This window comes from Passer montanus, unplaced genomic scaffold (genome assembly GCF_014805655.1).
Source record: "Passer montanus isolate IOZ18808 unplaced genomic scaffold, ASM1480565v1 scaffold10, whole genome shotgun sequence".
Taxonomy (NCBI): Eukaryota; Metazoa; Chordata; class Aves; order Passeriformes; family Passeridae; genus Passer; species Passer montanus.
In genome coordinates this window covers 1,880,057-1,904,243 of record NW_024356505.1, presented here as the reverse complement: position 1 = coordinate 1,904,243, position 24,187 = coordinate 1,880,057, and the positions used below count along the sequence as shown (strand labels likewise).

General features: G+C 38.1%; 2 protein-coding genes across 5 annotated transcripts in view; one reads left to right on the top strand and one right to left on the bottom strand.

Moving 5' to 3' along the window:
- Positions 1–1,525, top strand: part of SH3BP5 (SH3 domain binding protein 5) — a 51,457-nt gene extending 49,932 nt beyond the window's left edge. Inside the window, exon 9 of the mRNA XM_039713396.1 lies at positions 68–1,525. Coding sequence (XP_039569330.1) covers positions 68–249 — 182 coding nt within the window. The 3' untranslated portion in view covers positions 250–1,525. The remainder of the gene's footprint in view (positions 1–67) is intronic.
- The window catches only part of CAPN7 (calpain 7), a 33,597-nt gene continuing 10,754 nt past the window's right edge, over positions 1,345–24,187 (bottom strand). For 3 of the 4 annotated variants that reach the window (XM_039713358.1, XM_039713367.1, XM_039713376.1), the window contains 13 exons: positions 22,867–22,960; positions 20,968–21,114; positions 19,222–19,328; positions 17,612–17,732; positions 17,207–17,351; positions 15,594–15,693; positions 13,793–13,928; positions 13,264–13,339; positions 10,873–11,018; positions 10,083–10,145; positions 7,560–7,690; positions 6,287–6,379; positions 1,345–6,206 (listed from right to left, as the gene is read on the bottom strand). In XM_039713358.1, coding sequence (XP_039569292.1) covers positions 6,062–6,206; positions 6,287–6,379; positions 7,560–7,690; positions 10,083–10,145; positions 10,873–11,018; positions 13,264–13,339; positions 13,793–13,928; positions 15,594–15,693; positions 17,207–17,351; positions 17,612–17,732; positions 19,222–19,328; positions 20,968–21,114; positions 22,867–22,960 — 1,504 coding nt within the window. In that variant the 3' untranslated portion in view covers positions 1,345–6,061. The remainder of the gene's footprint in view (positions 6,207–6,286; positions 6,380–7,559; positions 7,691–10,082; positions 10,146–10,872; positions 11,019–13,263; positions 13,340–13,792; positions 13,929–15,593; positions 15,694–17,206; positions 17,352–17,611; positions 17,733–19,221; positions 19,329–20,967; positions 21,115–22,866; positions 22,961–24,187) is intronic. The other variant, XM_039713386.1, reaches the window with a different exon arrangement.

The following is a 24,187-nucleotide window of genomic DNA, read 5'->3' as shown; positions in this document are numbered from 1 at the left end:
CCTGCTTGAAGCTTAACTTGCAGAATGAAATCCGGGTTTAACATCCAGTTTAATCCTTTCTTTGCAGGGGATAGGGCAGAAGGGGCTGAGAACAAGACAAGCGACAGAGTGAACAAGAATAGGAGCAGCACCAGGAGCAGCTCCACTGAAGGGCTGGCTCTGGAAAACCGAATGAAGCAGCTCTCCCTGCAGTGCATGAAAATCAAAGAGGGAATTTGTGCGGGCAGGAAAGCTGCCCAGATTGGCTGAGGCCTTCTGTGCCACGTCCTGAATAATGGGAATCTAAATATTTATACATGAACTTCTAAGTGTTTGAAGAACGTTGTGCCAATAATATATGCCAAATCTTAAGCGTTTACTCTGAGAATTTAAAAATGCACTAAGAAGTTTAATTGATGTGGAGGGCTGAAGTTTTTATTCAGTAAATCCTTTGTAGGCCGGACGAGTTATCAAATGTTTAAGCTGTGTTCATATTTCACAGACTTTGTAAATTGTTTTGTAGCAGCCTGGCTGAAGCAATAACTAGTAATGTTCCCGTGTAAATTCTTGCCAGTCAGGGGTCTGAAATTCAAGCCAGACTTTTGCAGAGAGTGGTTTGGCTTCGGTTTTGTAGAATGAAATGCTCTTTAGATACAACCAATCTCTTGAGTACAAGTGGCATAATCTTTAAACATCTGTATTGGTCTTTATTATGCTGAAACTGTAGAAATATTTTGTATACAGGAAAGCTGTTGCATGTGGGGGGTCTGAAAGCCTTCACTCTTCCCTTGGTGCTCACAGAAAATAAAATGAGTCATGCCTCTAAAAGCCTATAAAACAGATGGATGACAGGAAGGGGATGGTAACGCCCAGCAGTGGGAAGCCCTTTCTAGACACCTTCCTGAGTCTGGCTTGGACTCTGCAGGTGATTCCAGTGACCAAAAAGAGTTGATTGGCCCCTTGCCCTTCTGCTTCCCTGAGAAGTGAAGAATTATTTTTCAGCACTTTGTGTTTTTTGTTTTCTTTATTTCCCCTCAAAAATGGGAGTCATAGATGTTTTCAGGATGATGATGATGATAAGGGGTTTGCCCTTGAAATATGCATGAAGAAAAGGGATTGCCAGTGTAGATTGACAATGTGTTCTTAAGCTTCTCTGTAGGTTGTACTGTGTGGGGGTTTATAACTGTTAAAGGGACTTGGGATTTTAGTATGCCCTAGACAAACTGTTCAATAAAACTAGAAAGGGCACGGGGCATGTTTTGCCAGCAGCTGTTAGGCAGTAGTAGTGTCTGATAATTATGCTAATAAGTGGTAGTAAAAATCCTAGGACTCTTCAGTTTTGGTGACTAAGCATTTCTGAAAGCACCATTTTCTCTAAAATGTCAGTTTATATTGTTGATTTGATGGGAATCTTAGTATTGCCCAAAGTATTTTCTATTCTGTTTTTGCAGTCCTGTTGTATTTCATCCTTGCCACAGCTTGTGTATCTATTCTCAAAGTTAATGTAAAATTCTTCACACTACAGTAAACATTTTTGTTTTCCACATTTTGAGTCTGTGCAAGTGAAGTTTATCTCAAGTGCTAGGAACCAATCTTCTCCCACAGCAAGCTCAGCCTCCAAATATCCACTTCCAGCTGAAGACTGCAGGCTGAGGTCACACCGGTGTTAGAATCCACTGAGGTATATGGGCAACTGGTGCCTCTTTCCAGCTTCCCAAATCCCTGCATACGTGGCTCACATTTTATTCTGAACTGTGCCACAAGACTAGAGCTTCAGTCAGGCTCTCCAAAACCTCCTTAGTGTGCAGGAGGAGGGAGGTATTCTGTTACATAAGACCTCTGTAACTAATGCTGCTGAAATTGGCTGTAAAGCTGTGCAGAATTGGAGGCAAAGAATCCTATTTTCATAGAAAAATAGATTCATCACATTATAGCTGTTAAGCTGTAACTGCGTTAGACATTTTTATGTTTACATCTTCTGAAGACTTCAAGGCTGAAACCTTTTACTGCCAGCAGTTCCCAGGCACAGAAAATGCTTAGGAAAAAAGTCTGTGGTTCCAACTTCTGATGTGATCATTACTTAGGAAAAAGCTGGGATAGACAATATTAAATATGAAAAGCAGTTACAGGAGTGCCACATTGTAGTAAGCGTTTTTACTTAAACTTTCATAGCTGAGCTGTTGTCTATGCTGTATTCAGTCAGAACACTAGTAGAGGTCTTTGTGGTTGAATCTCACTTTTGCAGACCTCCCAGTCAACACCTGTTACATGTTCCTGGGCTCTTTGAATGGTTGTTTTGGTAGCGATTTTTTTTTCCTTTTATTTTTTTAATCTCTCTTGTTATCAAATTTCTTCTCATCTTGCCAGTTTGGACTGGAAACCCAAACTTCCCACACTTGGGCACAATGGATTAACTTTGTGTGTGTGCTGCCTTGACTGTCCTGATTGGGTTCAGCTCCCAGCGGGGTAAAACCATTGATTTGGAAGTTTGAAAGGGTGTGGAACCCACTCTGCCCTTCCTTTTCTCTCACCCTGCTGCAAGAGTTGGTGAAAGATCATGGTGCAGCCTTCCTCCTTTGGTGAGCCCCAGACTTGGCAGGGAAATCACCCTTCAAACATGCAAGCAAACAGGCACAATTGTGTGTATAATAAATTAATGGAAAACTCATTTTATTTTAAACTTCATAAAAGCCATAATTATAAATATGACAGACTTAAATGAACATACATTGCTATGGAGTACAAGCAAATGAACAAGCTTTCTCCAGTTACTTTTTACTTAAGCTCTTCATGGATTCTGAAGTGTAACATAATGGTAGCTGCCTTCATGGGTATAAAAATAAGCCTCTGGTGTATCAAAGTATACATGATTGCTTCATGTGCCCTGATGTGAGAATGTATAAAGCAAATGTTAACCTAGGAGTTCTACTTCTCTTTGGTATTATCAAACAATGTCAGTGTTCTTTTAGATGAAGTGATGAAAACCTCTATTTTATGTACACAAACTTAGTTCTAAATGGGTGGCTGTTCAAAGGCTGCAGAGATTCTCTGGTTAAATGCATAATTACTGTACAACATAGTTACATGAAGCTTGCAGCAGGAGACTAGGACTGAACTCAGACTCACAGTCTGGGGCAGTTGGGATGGAAGCTGTTGATGCCATTCATCGTTTTACTGAGTCTTTGAGAACTGAGGGATTGGATCAACCAAGGGCTAATCTGTGTCTTCCTAACACAACAAACAGAACAAACTGTGTTCTTTGTCATATGGCTCAAAAAATGCTAAACAGTACAGGGGAAAGAAAAGCTTAACTTAGTGGCCTGAGGTCATTTAAAATCTAAGGATCAGTTCATTTTGCAATAATTTTTCCAGACTTGTGGAAAATATATAAAAGTATATATTTGACAGAAAATACTAAAGCAAGTCCTAAATGCTTACATCAATGTTTTTTTCTTAAGAAAAAAGGGCAAGGAAATTTTATTGTAAAATTAATTTGCCATAACCAGAATCCCTAGGCTGCAATTCATATGGATATTTTGTAGTACCTCTTAAATACTTCACCTGAGTGTTCTGTCCTATATCTGAAGGGAAATTCACAGTGATGGCATTCTAGTACCCTATGCAGGTGCAATATTTGAATAGACTTTGCTTTATATATATATATAAGATTGACACTAAAATCCTGTGCATTAATGGGGATAAGCCCAATCCACTGACTGTTCCAAACGTGTAAGAAATATTGGTGTATCCTGGTGGGGACAGGATCCTTTGGCCTTTTAATGTCTTTGCCTGGCATTAGGAAAGTGAGTACATGTCTTACTTTTTACTTCAGTTTAAGTTCTGCACAGTACGGAAGCTGAGCCTTATGCTCGTTTCATGCAGCAGAAGCTTTGGCACTAACTTGTGCTCAGGGGGAAAGAGAAAGGAAAAACTCCTTCCTGCCGAGTGGAAACCAACTACTGAAGAACAACAACAGATTTTCCCGTAGGCAAGTCTACCAGCTTGATCTCAAACAGCAGAGAATGTGCAAGAACTTCGTGCTGAAAGCTGGCACTTCTGGCATCTGACTTTTCTACTGCCAAAAAGATACTCAGTTGAGACTTCCTCACTGCCTCCAGCTTTAGAGGTGATAAGATACATGGAGGACTCCACTGCTACTCTGGGTTTAGCCTCAGCTAAAAACTTAACAGAAACCTGTAGGGAAAATGGGAGTTGAATGAAACTTTCATATTGAAGGGATGAAGCAGTTCTTGGCACATACTCCAAAAGCCAAGCATAACCACAAAGAACCTAATCTGTTTTATTCTCAGCTTGTGCCCATGCTCTTCCTTCTGTTGATTTATTGCAGTAAACATCAGAAACTCCCCTGCAAAAGAAGGTAAGTCAGTCTGTGACAAACTTGTCATGAATTCCCTAGCCCAGATGGTCTCTGAGGCAGGAGTTATCCCTGCCCTTTCAGTGCCAGACACTTGTTAAGCAGCTGTCTGATGAAGGAAATGAAACAAAAGGTTCTTCTACTTTCTGGAGAGGACTAATAGCAGATTTCTGTGGGAGTAATTTTAGCCCACAGCTATTTCTGGTCTATTGTAGAATGTGTGTTCAGTTTCCCAATGGCCAAGTGACACCTGTAACCTAAAGCAAGATTTAAATGCTAACTTTTTGCTTGGAAAACTGCCAAACCATTGTGAATGGCAGCAAAATTCCCATGGCTGTTGTAAAAATATCCTCTTCCCCCAGTTGGGAAATATTGTAAATTTTGTAAAAATGACAAAATTTAATCAATTTCAGGATCTGTGAGGCAGTTGGTATTAAATAAAAATTTCTCATCTTGAATCTTCTTCAGATACAATGTGTACAGATCTAGAGGAAGAACACATGGTGGGGGGTCTTCTAAAAAAATAACTTGTTCTGCATTAATCCCACCTCCACTATTTTCTTAAGAACTCTGATCCTGCTTCTATTGATGACACTGGTGGTGTGCTCAATTCCTTCACTGGTTTCAACTTAAAAGGAAAAAAGTATCTTTTCAAAGATGTCTTGCATAATGGCATCAGCAAGTGCATTCCTTGCAGCTGTGGTTCATTGGGAGAGAGGTTTAAATGATCCTTCCCCACATGATGCATACTTACAGAAGCCATGAAAATAAAACATTTCTGTGCTGAGTAGCTGATGGTGGGCACTTCCCCATCTCCCTGCACCATCAACTGAGACCACCCTCAGTAGATAGAGTGAATCTTACAGGTGATTTTCAGATGAAAACCGTTCACAGCTGCTTATGGCAGGCTGTGCTGCACTGCCTGGTCACTACTGCTGGATAACCTCCTGTCCTTCCTGCTCATCAGGATCAACCTAGGTCTGGCAGATGGCAGGGAGAAAGCCACAGAACCTCAAGCTGTATTATGAACTGAAGTCATTCAGATATGAAGGAACAGCTCTCAAGGTACACATAACATGAGCAAAGCAATGGCTTTGCTTTTAGAAATAGCTAAAGCTTGAACCTTCTTTTTCCTGTATTCCTATATACATATTCCAGAGAAGATGACACATGGAATACTACTGGCTCAGCAGTAGTACATTTACATTTAGATGGGAGAACCAGTTCAGTGCTGAAAACATAGATAGCAGCACAAATATGTAATAAAAGCTATTTGGTCCTGAGACTGAATAAGCAGAATACACAAGAATATTTTTTTTTCTTACATGTTTACTTTTAAGAATAGAATCTTTAGCCCATATACCCTGTATGTTGGGAGGAGGGAATTTCAATGTTAGTTTTTCTTGTAACTCACTAGACTTTGATTCAAAGTGTGGAAAAACTGCAATAAATTGAGTTCTACTGGTTCATTTGAATATATGCATTTTAGCCTATTCCCAAGCTTGTTGAACAGTGTTCACTCCTGGACCACAGCAGCAAACCCACAGCTAACTGCCTGCCACAATTACCTGGCAATCTGTCATTCCATGCTTTTGGCTATAAGTCAGGATGTAATTCTCTTTTGTGCATGTGTAGTAAGGGTTCTTCACCTGTTCTTAGGACAGATCAAAACCATCTCCTTAAACAGCACTGCACAGTTCTGTCTCCTCACTGCAGCTGTGACACCTTTAGAGGAGTAGTACTGTTAAAATCTAAGAAAAAAGGCCCCTCTTGTTGAGGCAGGAATGTGGTGGGGATAATGTTGTAAACTCCAGCAAACACGTTCTCCACCTCCAAGTAGCAAAATCCACACCTACGATAAAGAAAACTACCTGTTAGAAATGGGATCTAAAGTATGTTTCAAATCTCTGTACAGACTTCATTAAGTGTTACCTGTAGTCACCACTGCTTTTTTTCTGAAAGCCATAGGAACCAGGATCTCCCACTGTTGAGACGGTGACAAGTTCAAAACCAACGCTGTATTGCCTGCAAGTGACATGGCAAATTTGCTTTAATACTTGGGTCATCAGGATTGCCCAAGAAGAGGGCTAGCTATTAAAAACTATACAGCATAACTGGAAGACATCTAGAAGTTTTGCCACATTTGTGACAAATTGTTAAGTCAAATTTAGCATTACATGAATGTAGTATTTGGAGGAAGGGAGAACTCAGTTCAGGTTTGGAACTAGACTATAGGGAAAATGCCTGCTAGAAGTCTGCCTGTGCATTCAAGCAGAATTCAAGTAGTTAAGCTTGTGACACACTCCTGTGCCACATGGCAGAGGTCCTGGGGTGTGATCAGATTGCTATCAGGACTCAGTGTCAGTGATCTCAGCAGAATTTCTCATGTTGCAATACAACTTGGGACACTTTGTCTGCTCCTGTTAATGCACGTGACAGGCACCATTGCCTCTGTCCTTCAAACTACCCAAATGACGTGCAAGTGCAGGAAAAAATGCAAACAAAGAACTGCTCAATTCATGGAACCATGCAGCCACACCTCTGCCTTCATCTTCATTTCGTGAGAGAAGGAGTTTCCTCAAAGAGGGGAGGAGAGATAGAAAAGTTCTGCCATTTTGTAGGGCCCACTGTACAGCTTTGCAAAGGATAAACAGTTCGACTGCAGGTCAGGAGATGTTGCTATTCAGAAGTACTGATTACTGGTATTTTGAGGTAATCATTAATTGTGCCAAAGGAATTTGCCCTGCATAAGTTTACTTTATAGGACACTGACATCCAGCACTTCTCCTGGCCTGCTAGTAGCAGAGTAAATGCACTTTCAGAGGTGTTTGAGAGCTGTATAAGGGTTTAGTATCTTGCATATTAGCTCTACTACAAAATAAAAGGAATTATGATCATAATTAGTTTTAAGAAGAAGTCCTTTATACCTTCTTCCCTAGCTCTGGTCAGACCCCACAACTTAAGAGAAGGGAAGGCTGCTGCTTTCCTTATAGGTCAAGGATTTTCCTCAGTAGTTAATGTGTAGATTTAAAACACTATTGATGGTAAAGACAGAAACAAATAGTACTAAATCTGAGTCAACTCCCACACCTTATTTTCTGGATTTTCCATGAGCTTCCCACCCTCCCCAAGGGGATACTGACAAAGCTTTATCTTTGGCATGCAATGCCTTCACTGTATTGATGCACAATTATTTTCCACAAACCTTGGGCCCCGAAGTTCAATTAGCAGTGGTCCATTCTTGTCTAGCTGGAATTGATAAATGGGGTTATTTTTGTAGGTGTCTCTGAAGTTACCACATCCTCCAGCACTGTGACCTTTCCACTGTCCATTAACCTGAAAGAAGTCAAAGGTACAGAAAACAAATCCTGAGGATTTCTATTGCTTATGTATACACTCAAACAATACTAGAAGGTCCTCTCACTTTAGAGATTATTGACTTTAGTGACCTCTTCTAAGAAATTTTTAAAGTGAAGTGAAAGATGGTGTTAAGCATTCATGAAGTCTTTTGCAGATCCCCCTGCCCCTCGATCAAAGCCTTACATCCCATCCCTGAGATGTGTACTGTATTTTTGCAGCTTACATTAAACAAGCACTGAGTGGCTGTTTCTGACTGTGACAAACTGCAGCTAACAGAAGACTCACATTCCCATCTATCCCATGCCTACTGGACTACAAAGGTTGTTTTTTTGTCCTCAGACACTCCTCTGTTGGGTTAAATGAGAAACAGCAGCAATAGAGGCAGTACAACACTAATAGTGTTGAAACCTTTGCTTCTAAAGATGTCTGCCTCCAGCCCTGTCCATCACCTCTATGCACTCTGAGAACCAGCACTGCAATGACAAGATAACTATATAAGGACAGATTCTGCAAGGATAAAGACATTCAAGAGGAAAAATGCTGCTCAGACTTTGGGAAGCAGGCCATCTGTTTCCAAGTTCCTCCTGCTAGTCATTAAACTGAAAGGTTAGGCTCGTAAGGCACGCCAGGCCTTGTGGGAATCCACAGATTTATAGCTGAGATCCATCTCTCCTGCTACTTCTCTCCTGTGTCTATCAAATCAGCAAGGGGCAGCATTTTCCCTTCTGATTTAATTTCTGCAATCAGTGCCCAAACCCCTCAAACATGGTAAGTACAGAAGCAAGGGGAATTTCTCTCCCTACCATGCTACTACCCAGGAACTGCTGTGTACTGTGGAGCTTTCCAGCTCTTTCCCACTTCTGCTGCATTTAATTCTGGGAATCCCATCAGGGCTTGGTGAGCTCCAGAGGTGACCACTTAACTCCAGTATAGGACATCTAACAGAACTTGTTTTTACTGCTAAACTGTGTTTTAGTTCTCTGCTTGATTGTGAGTGTGATGACTGCTAAGCAATCACCCAACAGGCATTAAATACAGGCAACTAAATTTTCGTATTCAATCCTGAAGACAGAACTGGCATTGAACAGATAGAACATACCTTTTTTTTTTCTTTTTTAATACTAGACAGACATGTTCAAATAATCTACAAGATTTTTCTACATACTTAATTCTCTTTTAAAGCATATTACAACATAAAATGGATGTCCTTCCTCAAATGGGCTTTTCACCTTGAATATGTTTTTTGTCCTCTTAAAACACTTCCTCAAAGTAAGTCCAGTTTTTAATAGCTATATACGACAATAGTTTCTGGAAGAAGAAAACAAATCATCTTGCTGTTCCCAGGAATCTCTCTATTCACTCACCATTCTCCAGAACAGGCTTCAAGGGACTGTTCCAGAAACAACAGCTATGGTATGGAACATTGTCTGAACTCAAGAGCCAAGCTGCAAGCCAGCATGTCCCCCTGACCACACAAAGTAATGCAATCCTGGGCTTCAGGCATGAGTGTCCTAGAAAATGGACTGTTCCACTGTGGCTCAAACTCCCCTGTTTCTCTCTTCCTGAACAAGTTACTGTTTGGACAGAAGACTTCTGACTACAATAGGTAGGGTATGCATGATAGGTACAGAGGTAAAGCTGCTGGTTTATTCTTTCCTGAGGATAAAACTGCTAAAACATGAAAATACATGCAAGTTACTTTATCCTCTGAGCTCTTGGCTATATTTATTCTTCAGCTGAAGGTGTAACTGCAGCTCATGTTGACAGCTGAAATATGAACGGCAGCTGGCCCCAAAACTGCCTGAGCTCTGACCTAGTTTCAGTCAAGTTCTTCACTCTCCCCCCTGTTCCTATACTCTCAGGGAGTGTACAATGGATATACTTTCCTGATCCTGTCTGGCAACAGGAGTGCTTATTCCAATTGTTACAGACCCTTGAGGTATCTGCAAAATTTAGCAACAGGTAATGTGTTGTGATATTGCCATCCTAAGTTTGTTTCTTATGGTTTTGCTACTGGTGCCTTTGAATTGGCATTGCTGATTTTGACCCATCATGCCAGGAGTTTTTCCAAGAAAATCATGCAATTCTCCCAAGGGAAAATGAGCAACACTTCTGGGGGGGTTTTCTCTCTGCACCATTACTAGCACAACCTGATTTCTGCAGAGTGATGACTTATTAGGGTATGGGTTGTTGTTCCAAAGGCCAGTCTGTTCTACAAAGGCTTTGCAGCACATCTGCAATGGCACAGCTGCAACAACACACTCTGTGGTGGAGGTGGGGCAGTAGAATAAGAATATATTTAAATCCTTGTACATCTCAAATATGGAAAAGCCAAACCAGTGATGCATAAAAGAAAATGTTTCTTTACCCGTTTGGAAATGGTGTAAGGTGTAGGAATCTTGGAAAAGGTGAACTTGCACAAGGAATACACCTGTGTTGTAAAAAGAAGCAGCAGGTCACACATTCATCTTGCACTTTTCAAATGCAATCATGACAAATTAAAGAAAGCAGAACTGCCTACACAACATTTTTAGATACTTGTTCACTCTATGCCTGTTTTACTCATCAGATAACCCTGTGTCAAACTCAAAATTCAGATTAGTGCTGGGACTTAGACTTAGTTCTACTTAATTTTCTTAACAAACCTGCCCCCCATCCCCCCAAAAAAAAGCCAACCAACCAAACAAAACCCAACCAAAAAACCCAACCAATGAAGAAAGCAAAATGGAAACAATGTGCATTTTACTCTTTTCAGTGAAAAAAAAACAATCTAGCATTGATCATTATGTGATTCGGCAGTTAAGAGAAAAACCCAAATCCTAAGTCAAGACTTAGAGAAGTCAAAAACCTTTAAATCTTAACCAGGATCTAAAATATGTATATTTTGGATACATAGAGAGCCAATGATTTGCCTGTACATAGATGCTTTTTTATTCTAGAAAGTAATAGCATTTTTCAGCTGATTTTGTTACTAAAATTTTGTTACTACAAATGGAAAACATTATCAAACACGTCATCCAGTGGCTCTGCTCCATCACTCATAGCTTCCCTCCCCAGGATAGCAATACTAATTCAGAAATACCCTTTTATCAAATTTAAAAACAAAGGACACTTTGCAGTTTAATTGCTTACATTTATTATGAAACAGCAGCACATACCCTGATCGTGTAATGGATGGTGTTTTGTTTCTCATACTGGGACACCACTAAGGTGAATGTATGGGAGCCTGGAGAGGTCAGCTTTATCTTGGTTAGATAATGAGGACTGTTGATCCTAATACCATCAATATAAGGAGGAGGATCAGCTGAAAAAGAAAAGTATGAATATTTTTTCCCTGACCAAAAACCCCCCCCAGCTTGATAAACCTCTAAGATTAGACTGAACAGACCCAAGTGCTCTGAACAGATGAGAGCCTCAAGATTTACCCACAGAAAGGACAGTCTTAACATCAACTACTGTTTTCAGGAGAGGTACATCACACATGACAAGACACAAACTTGGTGCTTGAAAGCACAGCTTAAATCCCACGACGTGCAAGGACTGTTTACCCACCTCCCACCAATGTCACTACTCAAAGAAGACTGCTGTAATTATGTTGAAATTTCAAGAGAAAGATAATGAATGTTTAAGCACTCTTTGAAAATCTCTGAAGTGTCTGCTCTTTCTCCATTGGCTGGACAGTTCCAGAATGCCAGCTGCCAAAACATTGGCCACCTCGTAAACAAGACTTCAAAACATGTTAATTCCTTTAAGTAAATCACACACGCTTTCTGTCCCTCTCTCTTCAAATGCCTCTGATCATTACACAGATGTAGTTGCATCCCAATACCAATGCACATGTGGTACTTCCAAAGATCCCAAATGTTTGCTTTTATAATTAGACAGTGTATTTTGTTATTTGGCCTCTAATTGGTTCTTTCCAGACTTCTTTTAATTTCAGTGAAGCAGGACCAAGCCTAGCCAATTACTTCAATAGGCCTAGGATCAGGTCTTTTTATTTTCTTTCACAAAGCAACATGGGAGAGGGGAAAGGATTAATATAAAACAATAAGAAGCTTAGGAATGGGAAATCTCAGCCTTGCTGCCAAAGGATTAAGCTGCTTTGTTCTCATCTCATTTTAACAGATGGTTAAAAATAATACTGCAGCTTGACCAATCTATTTCCATGGAAAAAGGTTTTAAACAAGTTTGAGCTCGTGAGATCAGAAGTTTTTAAAAGAGTTTGTGTAGCAAGACAAAACATAAGAATCATTCAGTTTTTGCTACTGGTCTTGCTAGGCTGTCTCTTTCAAGCACAACTGAACAACTCCCTCTACTACACAATTGTGTTTGGGTTTGCTCACTTAAGAACATTTTCAGTGAGACACATATGTAAAATAAGCACCACCACAATATGTAAAATAGAACCACCAGGCACACCAGAAGCAACCTGGGTGTTTAGTTCTCCTCACAGAGGAGCTCTTACAAAGCCAGATAGTGTCAGGTGTCAACAGATTTTTCCACAGAAAGCTTTGGGTTCTCAGAGAAGCTTGGATTCTGGGGGAGTTGGTCAGCAGAGTTCACTGAACAAGATCAGATGCAAACAATGCAATGCTTATTAGCCATTCCAATAGATAAAGTCCCATAAATTCCACTCTTTGGTGAAAAAAGCTTTAAAATCTAGTAAGGGAGTTGTTGCATGAGCAGCTACCTGAATGCAAACCTGGTTCTAAAGAGGTTCCTATCTGTAAAAGCAACCGGCCCAATCCCACTTGTTTTAGGATGCACCTTTACTGAATAATTCCAAGGAATATTTCAAGCAATCTCTGACTTAACAGAAAGAATAAATAAAAAGATGATCTTACTGGCTCTGTCTTAAAGTTTCAGTCTATCCATTCAACCTGGGCATTACCTTTACACCCTGTGTCTCAGATCTGCTATCTCTCTTGAAATAAAGCATACTTGGCTACTTCACAGCTACAGCAAACCACTTCTCCTCAAGGTGAAAAGAATCTGACATATACTGACTAAAAGTGAGATTTTGATAAAACTTGACCATTTTTAACATTCTATACTTGATACTTGGAAATATGCTGAAGTATTCACCTATATTTCATAAGCTTGCTTAGGTACTTTACTAAGCCAAATCCATGGGACAATTAACCCTGATTATTTTCATTTTGTGGAAGCTGTAGACCTTTAAATAATTTCACAAATGTAGGAAATAATTGTGCTAGCAGAGAAACTAACACACAACACCTGTTCCCTCTAAGCATTAACGACTGGCACTGAAAAATAACCAGAAAAAATAAAGAAAATGTTGCATCAAAATAAGTGTCAGCAGGACTATTTAGACCTCTTAAGAGTGCTTACAGCATGTGTAGAATGGCCCATTCCTTCTGTGTAGACTTTAAGTAGGATCAAACAGAGCAAAACATTGATTTCAGAAGACTGACCTCTTAACTAGGCATCTAGTTTTAAAGAAAAAAGTGCCTTTCCTCTCCACAAAATTGTGTCTGCTTCTTCATTTATTTATAACATCAGCTTCTTGACAATTAAGGTACACTAACCTGGATAGTAAACTTTTTTGCCATCAGTCTTGTATACCACCATTGTAATGAATTCCCGATTGTGTGCAAAGTCATCCTACAAAAACAAAACCCACAAAAAACCACAAATCAGAATTGTGCAATTCTGTGAAACATCATGAATGCTTAATCAGAGTCAAGTACACCTTCCATCATCCCTTTTGATTAGCACACAATACGATGTGATATTTGTATTTATTGGGATATCCAACAGAATCCTTTTTCAAATGTCTGAAGTAAACAAACATTCACTAATTTAACTTATTCAGGCCCCAGGATTCAGAGTTACTTCAGAACCTTTACAGTGGAATAGAATCACTTAGCTCAAATTTTACTCTCTTTCAATTGGAGTACATGTACCTGAATTAAAAATTCTAAATCTAAACAGGCATACACACCTGAACATAGGCAGTAATATACTGCCAATGAAATAATAAGAGAAATAATAAGAGAAAGCCATACAGAAAGATTTAGAGAAGCTGTGGCAGAGCTCGCAGTGCAGAACCAGCACCTTGTCAGTGATGTGCCTGCTGAGCAGGACCCAGACAGCAGCACCACCCTGTGGACACTGCACCTCCAGCTTGTACTGAGGGTTGTTGGCCAGGCTGTAGGCATCCTTCACCGGGCCCTGCTTTGCATCCCACGTGCTGAAAGTGATACAGACATGTTATTAGACCAGTAAGAAACTAATTTGTGCTTTGAAATTAACTCCAAATCCTACACATATGCAGAGTGTGATATTATCAGTAACAAGATACCAAAGCCTAGTTTTCTACTGGAATCTATGACAGTGGTTACATAACACAGTCACATCAGAAGCATTACCTTAGGACCTTGTTTTATAAATGAGTTCATCACAATACATGTATGATAATAAAAAATGCTAAATACAAACAGCCTGGCTGGTTGACTGCAACCACACAAAGCACAGAAAAAGCTGAACCATTTAAGCAGCCTGGGCTACACAACCATAGCCATGATTTCACACACCAATATTAAATGAAAAACACCTACACTTTTGTAACCGTAGAAATCCATCTATCTATCTATCTGCCTGCCTGCTATGGTTGGTTTAAAAAAATTGCCCATTTTTTTCCTCCTTTTTTTTTTCCAGATGCAATTTTATTTTAAAATGTGCCCTGTTTCATTCTTGGAAGAGTGCCTGCAGGAAGTGTTAAAGATCTTTGAGGTGTCCTACTGCAGATTCTTCCTGCTGCCTTGTGAAGTGTCTAGACAAGAAAAATACAGTGAGAAAAAACAAAAAGTGCTGATGACTGAACACAAAGTGTGGAACACTGGAAACAGAGTGTATACAGCTATTCCTAAGTCTCCTTGTCCCTCTCACACTTGTAAAACTGAACAGCATGTGTGGAAGGCTGCATTAAAAAAGCTTCAAATTATCACTGTTGTTACTCTGCATTTTATGGCAACTGCCACTGTGCTAAGACTTTTCCCTACACAGAGGGAAGACAATCCCTGATAACATAAGGACAGACAGACCAGTAGGTGAGCTCTGACATTAGCATACACATTATCTCATCTTGCTACATCACCACAGTGTATTTTAGAAACAACTGGAGTGCAAAGATGGAAGGAGCCTTTACAGATAAGCTCAGGACTCACACTGTGGATGAAGGAGCTTGTGCAGAGCTAACATGCAGAGACAGTGTGGAAGCAGTGGCAAAGTACAGTCTAGTGGAGTGGAAAAGTATAGAAACCTTTGCTTTCCAAAACCAAAACACAGATACACACACTTATCCCCAAACTGGGAGACAAACCCCCTGAATGTAATGGATATTTGGTAAGAAACACTCACACTCAGAAAACAGATCAGCAGGCAAGGAAGATCATTTATGGTAACTACAAGTGCTAAAACCCAGAACTGGTTAAACTACCCTGATGTCAGTGAACACACCCTATAAAGACAACACACCCTGCACAGCTCACTTGCAAGTGGCCAGAAAAACTAATTCCAAATAATAACTAGGTCACTTAAGCACTGTCTGGGCACTGCTTAGACGTGGACTGCACAAAAATCTGGTTTTTATTCTGATAGAGAGATGTGGGAATGAAGTCAGAATCTGGTTACACAGCTGTAGTTCCACAGAAACATCACAAGGGTCACTGAGCTCCACTGATGTTACAGAAGTAGTCAAAAACAAAGCCTGGGCTGAGAAAGTGTAAAGTCAGGCTCAAAAGAACAGGACTGGAATTCAAGCCCCTAGCTGTAACCTGGAAGAATTGAAGGAAGGAAACATCACAACAGAACCTTACTGAGATTGTGAAACAAAAATTGTATCTTTTGGACCAACCTGTGAATACATGTAGATTCTTTAAAAAGACTTGGGTTCCAACTCAAATAAATAACATCATAGTACTGGCACAGGTCCTCCCAGGAAATCCAGAAAATGCCTGAAAAGGAAATGTTGTTATTATTTTCTTACCAGATACCTTGATTTTCCTTGTTTCTCAAAAGTCTCTTTCTGAGCAAATGATACAGCTTATGTAAGTACACATTTCTGCAAAATGTAGTAGTAATGTCTGCACTGCCTAAATTGCTAAATATTAAGTTGCCCCCCAAACCAAGTTAAAGCAAGAAAAAACAAATTAGTCTCTGCTTATTAGCAGGGACTTTCTGAAGCTGTCAGAATGCTTTTCCATTTTCAGACACTAAGCAGAAGGTATGAGAAAATCTGCTATTTTGAAAGAGACATCATTAGGTGATTCTGACCTGATTTCCCCTTTCCTAGGTTTCTAAACCCAAAAAAATAAAATACACAGTCAAATAGGGTCCTGCAATTCAACAACCTACTTCAGCAGTCATCCAGCACAATCAAGTATTCAACCAACACACGAGTATGTTCAAATGTATTTTTAAGGTACTTCATCCAACACCTATGTCACTTGTTTTTGCACTCTAAATTTGTGTTATCTTTGCAACATTCTCATGCATATATTCTAGTTCTCCATAGCTCTCTTAATTGCAACTCCGGCCAACAACAGTGCCTTCAAGCCAACAAATTCCTGGTGGAATGAACTTTTAAAATGGTAGGAGCCTTATAAATCATGTCTCTTACTTAGGTAGTTGTAGATCTTGCAGCACTAAAAACCAGTAATAATAACTACACAAAACCAAGAAGGTCAAAGTGTAAATCCAATTAGAAGGAATAACTCCATTAGAATTACTAAGGTAATTGCATATAAAATTTTAACAATCAGATGCTACAAATTACTGACTAAATGAATTGGTAAATAAATAACAAGCCATTATCTCATAATTGTCACAAATCCAGGGCTGCTATTTTTATGTTTGAATCAAAAATTTTCATCAGGCACTTGTACAAGGCTTATCGATAAATGCTATAATCTAATGGATTTAGAGGAATAGTGTTGTAAAAACAGTGGCACTGAACAAAAGGGCTCCCTCAGAGATTTGCAGGCAGCAACTAGGAAACAGTAAAATGCAGAAAGTTCTTTCTGAAAGTAAAATGCAGCTTATGCACCAGAAACACTGATTTAAATACTGATTACAGTAAGCATGTTGATACATATTTGAAAATTTTGGAGGGGAAAAACCCTACAGAGAGTCCATTCACGTATTAAAAAGCAGCATCACACAGCTTATTGTCAGAATGTTCTCTCTGCACTGAACTCTCACATACTGAGACAGCACACTTAACCAAGGAGGTACTTTTTTGTCAATGAATTTGAGATATATATTTAACAGTCTAGATTACTTAAACCCCAGACAAACCTGAAATGACAGATTTAAATACACAAATACTTCATAAACTTTTGGACTATTTAGTTTCTAGTATTTTTTTTACTCTCCTTGTGTTTAAGCAATCGCTTCCACCTTCCTGCAAGGATTCACCACAAAGATCTATACTATTTGAAAAGATAATGACTTTTAAAACCTTATTACCATTGTCTATTTTCTGAGCTGTTCTGGGATCAAAGTTCAAGTATTTTTGTAAATCTGGGGTCCAGTTTCTTGTGTCATTTTCACTGTATCTTCCCTTCCAACGTAAGTGGCTCCAGGGATTTTTTAGCTGAAGAAATCGAAGTCCCTAATAAAAACACAAAGTAAAATTGTCAATTCAGCTTGTCACAGTAATTTCTACATATTGAAAGTGCTTTTATATGGATCATGAAAACACACAATCATTAAGTTTTCTGAAATTTCCCAGTGGAGTCTGAGTCCAAGACAAAATAAAATATATTAGCCATTAGAGCAAAAAAACCCAGTATCTACCCATCTAGGGTAAACCTAGAAACACATGTAGGTTTCAAAAAGGAGATTGAAAACATCTTCAGTTTCATTTGATACCTTATATTCTCTTATATCCAAGACTGCATATGCATGGGTTGGAACTAAACCCCACTTTTCTCCTTCCTCTTCGGACATCACTCCTGTTGCTGTTGTGATAAGGACATCTCCCTTGTGAAATCTGTTCAAAAAGAGGTGAAAAAGTAGCTTAATTAAATCCCACAAGTTGCAATCTAACATTTGTCAGACACTACAATAGCATGTTTATACGCTGCCCATTAGCATGACCCTACTTTATAAAAACTGGCATATAGGGGTTTTTGTCAACAGAAATCACTCCTGAAAAGAATCTGAGAAAGTAGAACTATTTTTCTTTCAAAATTAAGCATACCATTTAAATAAAAAATTATTATTTTAATATAATTTCATATCTTCATAAACAAAATTCAGCATTTATCAACCTCAAGCTGAGCCTGTGACACTTCTAAGATACTCTTCACAGATCCACAGCTGAGCACAAATGTGGCTTCATCACCACTAAGTCAATGACTGCATACAGAAAATTATTAATCTATCACACTACCAGGATTTTGAAGAAGGAGAAATTCATGCTTCTATACTTTTGCAGCTGTTCATACTTAAGTTTATTGTTCTGAATATCAGTTGTTAATTTTGGAACAATTACTGTTGTGAAAACACAATAACATGTTTCCAGCCTACGCTAAAAATCCAAGTACGTACTTGGTGTCCCTAGACAGATTACAGGATCACTGGAATGCATGGATCAACACATTTTCACTCTAGCACAGGTGAACAACAGCAATGTTCCAATGGCTACATCCCATCCTAACTTTAGTCATACCTTCAAATTACAACACCAGAACATCTGAAAAATTGTTGACAGCTCTGAGAGCTTCTAAGCAACTGAAAAAATTCTGTAGAAAGACTCTTTAATCGTGGAGGCAGATGTTTCAATCAACAGAATAACCCCCTCCTACTGCACTGAAATACATAAGACATGGCTGCATGTCTTTTTGAAAGAGCCATTTTGAAAGAAATCAAAGTACTTGGTATACCTGGCATTTATAATTTACAGCTGTAACATTCACCATAAGCAAAATTATTTTAAGACCATCAAATGCAACTGTTATGGTAGGTCTGAGGTTTTGCAGTTTTGATAGACTTTTGCTGCTCCTCCAGGAGATTTACTGATGGGGCATAACCTTGTAATACAATTAGAAACACTGTATTATATCTGCTTACCAAGGACAGCAGATGTGTGGAAACACAGATCCTTCTTCTTTTTAAACATGTTACTGGTATATAGTATAACTGGTACCAGTTACAATATAACTGGTATATTGGTTCCCAACTGCTCTTCTCTGACTTTATATTCTGTTTTCTTTATAAAGGAAAGGGTTATTTTTTTTTTATTCATACATATAGAGGAAGAATTCCATCACACAAAATTCCCAGTATTTTAATCTTCTGTTCTAACAAAGCCAACAATACCTCAATTCTTCTTCTTCCAGAAAGCACATGGAGGTTTTTTAAAGCACTATTTGCAGCAGTACCAAAGTGCTGTTGAAGTATCTGTACTGCTTTTATGGTGGTAACACAGCTACTACACAGCAAGCATTTTAATTACTTAGGAAAGAACAAATGTCTACCTCTGATAAAGCATTCTGAAAGTGCTATCTTTATTGAAGGCTTGATTGTCAGAGTGCATTGCAATTCTTTCAGGTATCCAACCTGTCAGTGCATGGAGATCAATATTCTGAAATGCAAGTGTTCAAAAGGAATCAGAACAGATAATCCATATATAAACATATGATGTCTGCACACAACTTACAAAACACTTTGAAAGAAATCAAGAACATGTAAGTTACAATACAGCTCTACACATAAAAGGGTCAAGATTAAGACTAACGAACAAAAAAATTCTTTAATTAGACAAGGACAACATTTCCAAGTAGCTTAAAAAAAAAAGCTGGAAAGTGAACTGATGAAATAAACTGGAATTCCAGAGCAATGGAAGCATATCAGAATCATCAGTCATGCTCAGCTGTTTGATGTGTTCTATTTATTTCATTGATTTGCAGATTTTTAAAGCATATCTCAGAAGCACTATTTGGTACCTTGCTATTATATATGCATTTTAAATAATTTATGTTTTATTTCTAAAGCTCAGAGTTTGGGTTTTTTATTCTTTTTGGTAAAGCTGACACTGACATGTATTTCCATAAAAAGATGCTTTAATCTCTCAACTCATTGAAATATTGCTTAATTCCTATTCTTTTGCTTTGTACTCCTCAGAGCAAAAGCAGAGACTGTAAATGCTTGAAGTGTCAATAACCAGCACTGGGGGGTGGCAACTTGAGGAATTACAAGTACAAGACAGCCTGACTGAAAGTAACCCTGATTACAGAAGGAAGCTGGAATATAGTGGAAAGTGGAGGGGGCAGGAAGGGTGGAGATTAAATGTCACCAGTCAAGCTGTTTTTCCAGATAGCAAGTTAGAGGACGACAATGGGAATAAAACACTGTTATTCTCACCAGCTTTTGTCCTTCAAAACAAAGCAGTCTGACACTTAAAAATATGTGCTGAATTTACCCCTTATACAAAGCCATATTTGTCTCCATAACAATTTTTCAAAAGGTGATGATTACTAAGTATATCCGCCAAGAACGTGATTGTCAAGATACCAATTAGCACCATGAACTTAAAAAAAAAATCTTTAAAATTTTAATAGTATAAAGTTAAAATCAGAAAGGCTTCCTAAGTAAGAAATTATGTAGACTACTAATTTCAGCAAATAATTCCTCTTGGAAGAATAACTTGCATGTCACTTGTATGATGTATGTTTACTGTTTCTTTAGTAACCACATTATAGAAACCCAATGCATATTTATGGAGACGAGTGGAACAATCTGATAAACAAACTTGCACAGATCAAAGTACTTGCTCCCTTTATACAGACCTTCTAAATGTCTAGACTGTTCCTTTTCCTAGCTGACTCCATTACCTAATGCGGGAGAACTGCCCTATTTATTGAAAGAGTTAGAAACCAAAATCAGCAGTACTGATATGGGCAAAAGAGAATTTGACTTCACCCAACACAGCCATCTAGACTTTATATAAACTCTTCCTACCCACAAGCATCAATACTGAAATCTGAGAACTAAGATTAACTTTGACCATCAAGATGTCTTGCTCATTCTATTTTGATGGAATAATTTCAATAAGTACAGCTAAAAATATCTGTGAAAGAAAGAAACAGAAAAAAAATTAAGAAAATGTCAAAGCAAATACTTGTCTCCCTAAGCTGTTCACTTTGATTTCACTAGAATGAGATTATTTTACCCATTATTATTTAATTGGATTTTTTTACTCTTTGAAATAATATTATACTTACAGAATTTGATCCAGGAAAATCATATCCTCCCATGACCTTCATGTAAGCCTTTTCTATTAGTGACACCCATAATTCATTCTTATTATTGGAATAAGAGCAGAGAAGTTCCCCACTATGATCAACAGGTAACTGGTCATCTATGATTACCTGTGTGAAATGAAGGAAAAATCATCATAAATAAAGTATTTTGAAAGTTATCAGAAAATGAAACAAAACCCTCATTAAACAAACCTTTTCAGAGACAGCCAGACCTGACCATTATTCTCACATATGGAACCTCTATGATCAACAGGTAACTGGTCATCTATGATTACCTGTATGAAATGAAGGAAAAATCATCATCAATCTAATAAAGTATTTTGAAAGTCATCAGAAAATAAAACAAAACCCTCATTAATACAAAACTTTTCAGAGACAGCCAGATGTGACCATTATTCTCACATATGGAACCTCCATCAATCCTGCAGTGGTTTGCCCAGGTGAACAAGAAATTCCACTGCCAGCTCTTGATTGCACTGGTCTCATTGGGTGACATGTGAGTGGCTGCCTTGACTGATGGTGACAGTACACTCCTATAAAGTGTGCAATAGCTACTGCAGAAGGCATTTGCAGAAAGGTTCTGTGCAATTACAAGCATAAAAAGTAAAGAAAAGCCTAACAATATTCCTCATGTAATTAGGAATCAGAGCATGGACAATGTTTGATAGCCAGCAGGGAAATAAATATTTATTTATCTTTAAGGAAACAAATTGTGTCATATCACTTTGATATGACACAAACGGTAGCCTCCAGTTCCAGATTTAAGTTTCTTCTCTCTGAAAAGGAAAAACACCTCAAAGCAGCAGCTCTGACAGTATTAACATTTCTTCTTTAAATTAGGTACTATATATTCATCATCATTACAGATTCTTACTGCACATTTGCAGAAATCTGAAACAGTTTCTGTGAATAGATGTTTCAGTTTCCTGTTGGCACTGCTCCATTACACGTACAGGCTACCAACACAGCAGATTCTCTGGTCAAATCCTATCTGTGCAGGAATGAATAGACCTTTTCATAGGAGAGCAAATGGCCGTTCATCCTAACAAAAGGCAGCCTCTGGCAGATATTTTGGAAAGAATATTAAAAGCAAGGCGGATACAAAAATTATACTTTCCTGGAACATTCAGATTTCAGAATTTTGCAGCTCAAGGACTTCCTGACCCAGAGGTTATGTTTTAACAATTAAGAGTCTTTGAGGAGTTTCCCCTACTTTCCCACCCTATGAATATGACCACTCAACTTCTGAACTCTCATAAGCATTCATCAGTCACTATGATCTGTGCTACAGTTAAGTATGATATGGAAAAATACATTATTTTATGTTCTTATTTATTGCACTGAAAAGAAAATGAAGTTGTTTGTGAGTTATGAAGTTTTATCTTCAGGAATTTCCTCTTACTAAAAATCTATAGTTGAGCAAGGCCTTGCTTGAATTATCAGTTGAGTTATTCCTCTATGGTCATTCCATATCTATACTCTTCCGGATATCCCTCTTTATAATTTTTAATTCTTTCTAAGATGGAGTGGAAAAGTGCACATCTAATTCATAAATAGGGGATACATACCTTTGTTCCTGTTTGGTTTTCACAATTCTGTTAAGTAATGTAAGGCATTTTTTACATGAATTTAATGTAAGGCTGCTTTTGTTAATGTCTATAGAAGTATAGACAGAAGAAGAATATGGTTGCACACTTCAAAACCATACATCAATCTCAAAAAGGTTTAACCATTAAAAACTACTTTCAAAAACACCTGCCTAAAGTTTTTGCTATGCAAGCACTTCATAGTGAAGCTGATCAAGCCTTTAAAACACACGACTCATGCAGTAATAGTAGTAAGCTCCCCAAAAAAAGTTACCTTTCTAGGAACGCCATTGATATGAAGCTTCACCATGTATTTACCACATGGATTATATTCTGGTTCTCCTTTCTTATTCTGAGGGTAAATTATACTGTTAACAGAAAAAAAAAAAGAGGAAAATATGACATAAATTACTTGGCTTTACCTACACTTATAATAATAAAAGTGGGATTAACATAGTCTGTTTATGGAATTTAAACTGAACCAAAATATGGCATTTTTAATGAAGAGCAACTCAAATTTAGTAAAAATAATCATGCTTAAATAAGTTTTATTTTTTCAGGCCCTGCTCTTGCTACAGCTTTCTATTTAATATAGTAGCAAAAAGAACATAAGTAACTTAACTGTTTCTCAAACAGAAGCAAGGCAAACAAATTTATCTTATGATTAAACAAGTAATATTTACAAATCTATAATATAAATACAGTATTTGCGTGAATGACAAGTCAAACTTTTGAAGGAGAAGGCAGTGCAGAACTTGGAAAAGAATACAAATTCGGTTCCAAAAAGAACAGATTAAAACAAAACAATCCAAAAACATTTACACACTGGTCTGGCAAGAGCATCCTAGTAAAGTCCAGAAAATCCACGACAAATTTATCACAGGATGCCAATTGAGTGGAGCTGAGATAGTGTTGTTAACATTAATTCTACAATGAGTTGTAAAATGGACCACCTGTTGCACAGCAGTGAACAAAGTAGAAAAATGAAAGCAGAAGGCATTATAAATAAAGTTTATATTTAAAAAGTCCCAAACAAATACAAAATCCTTCCAAACTATTTCTTACTCCTCAAAGCACAGTGTCTGTATACATACCTATATTGACAGCGAGTTATATCTTATCTTAGCCAGGAGTTTTGTGATTTTTAAAAAATTTTGTAATGAAGTATGCTTAATTACTTAAGGAATGATTGACTGTGATTTTAGCTGGCTTTGATTTAGATCTGTGTTGGCTGAGTGTCAGTAGAAAACCCTGAGAAATTATCTTTCAGCACCTGCAGAAAGGAACTACATGAATCCATACCCCTTAGAGAACTTAATCAACAGTTGAAGAACAAAATTCAATGAAGCACTGTTTAATGGTTATCATACAACTATAGGTGAATAAGATGTCATGGAAAAAGGAAGCTATTGTGAACAAGTTAAGGCATCAAAGGCCTATACACCCCAGAAAATCTGATTAATACACTGCAGGTACAGTAAGGGAGCCACTTCATAGGCTTGTTACACCCCAGAAAACTTAATCAATGGTAATTGTCTCACCAGGACAGCACATTTAATAAAGTGCTGCTTGGCTGGATAAAAATTGGGTTATCC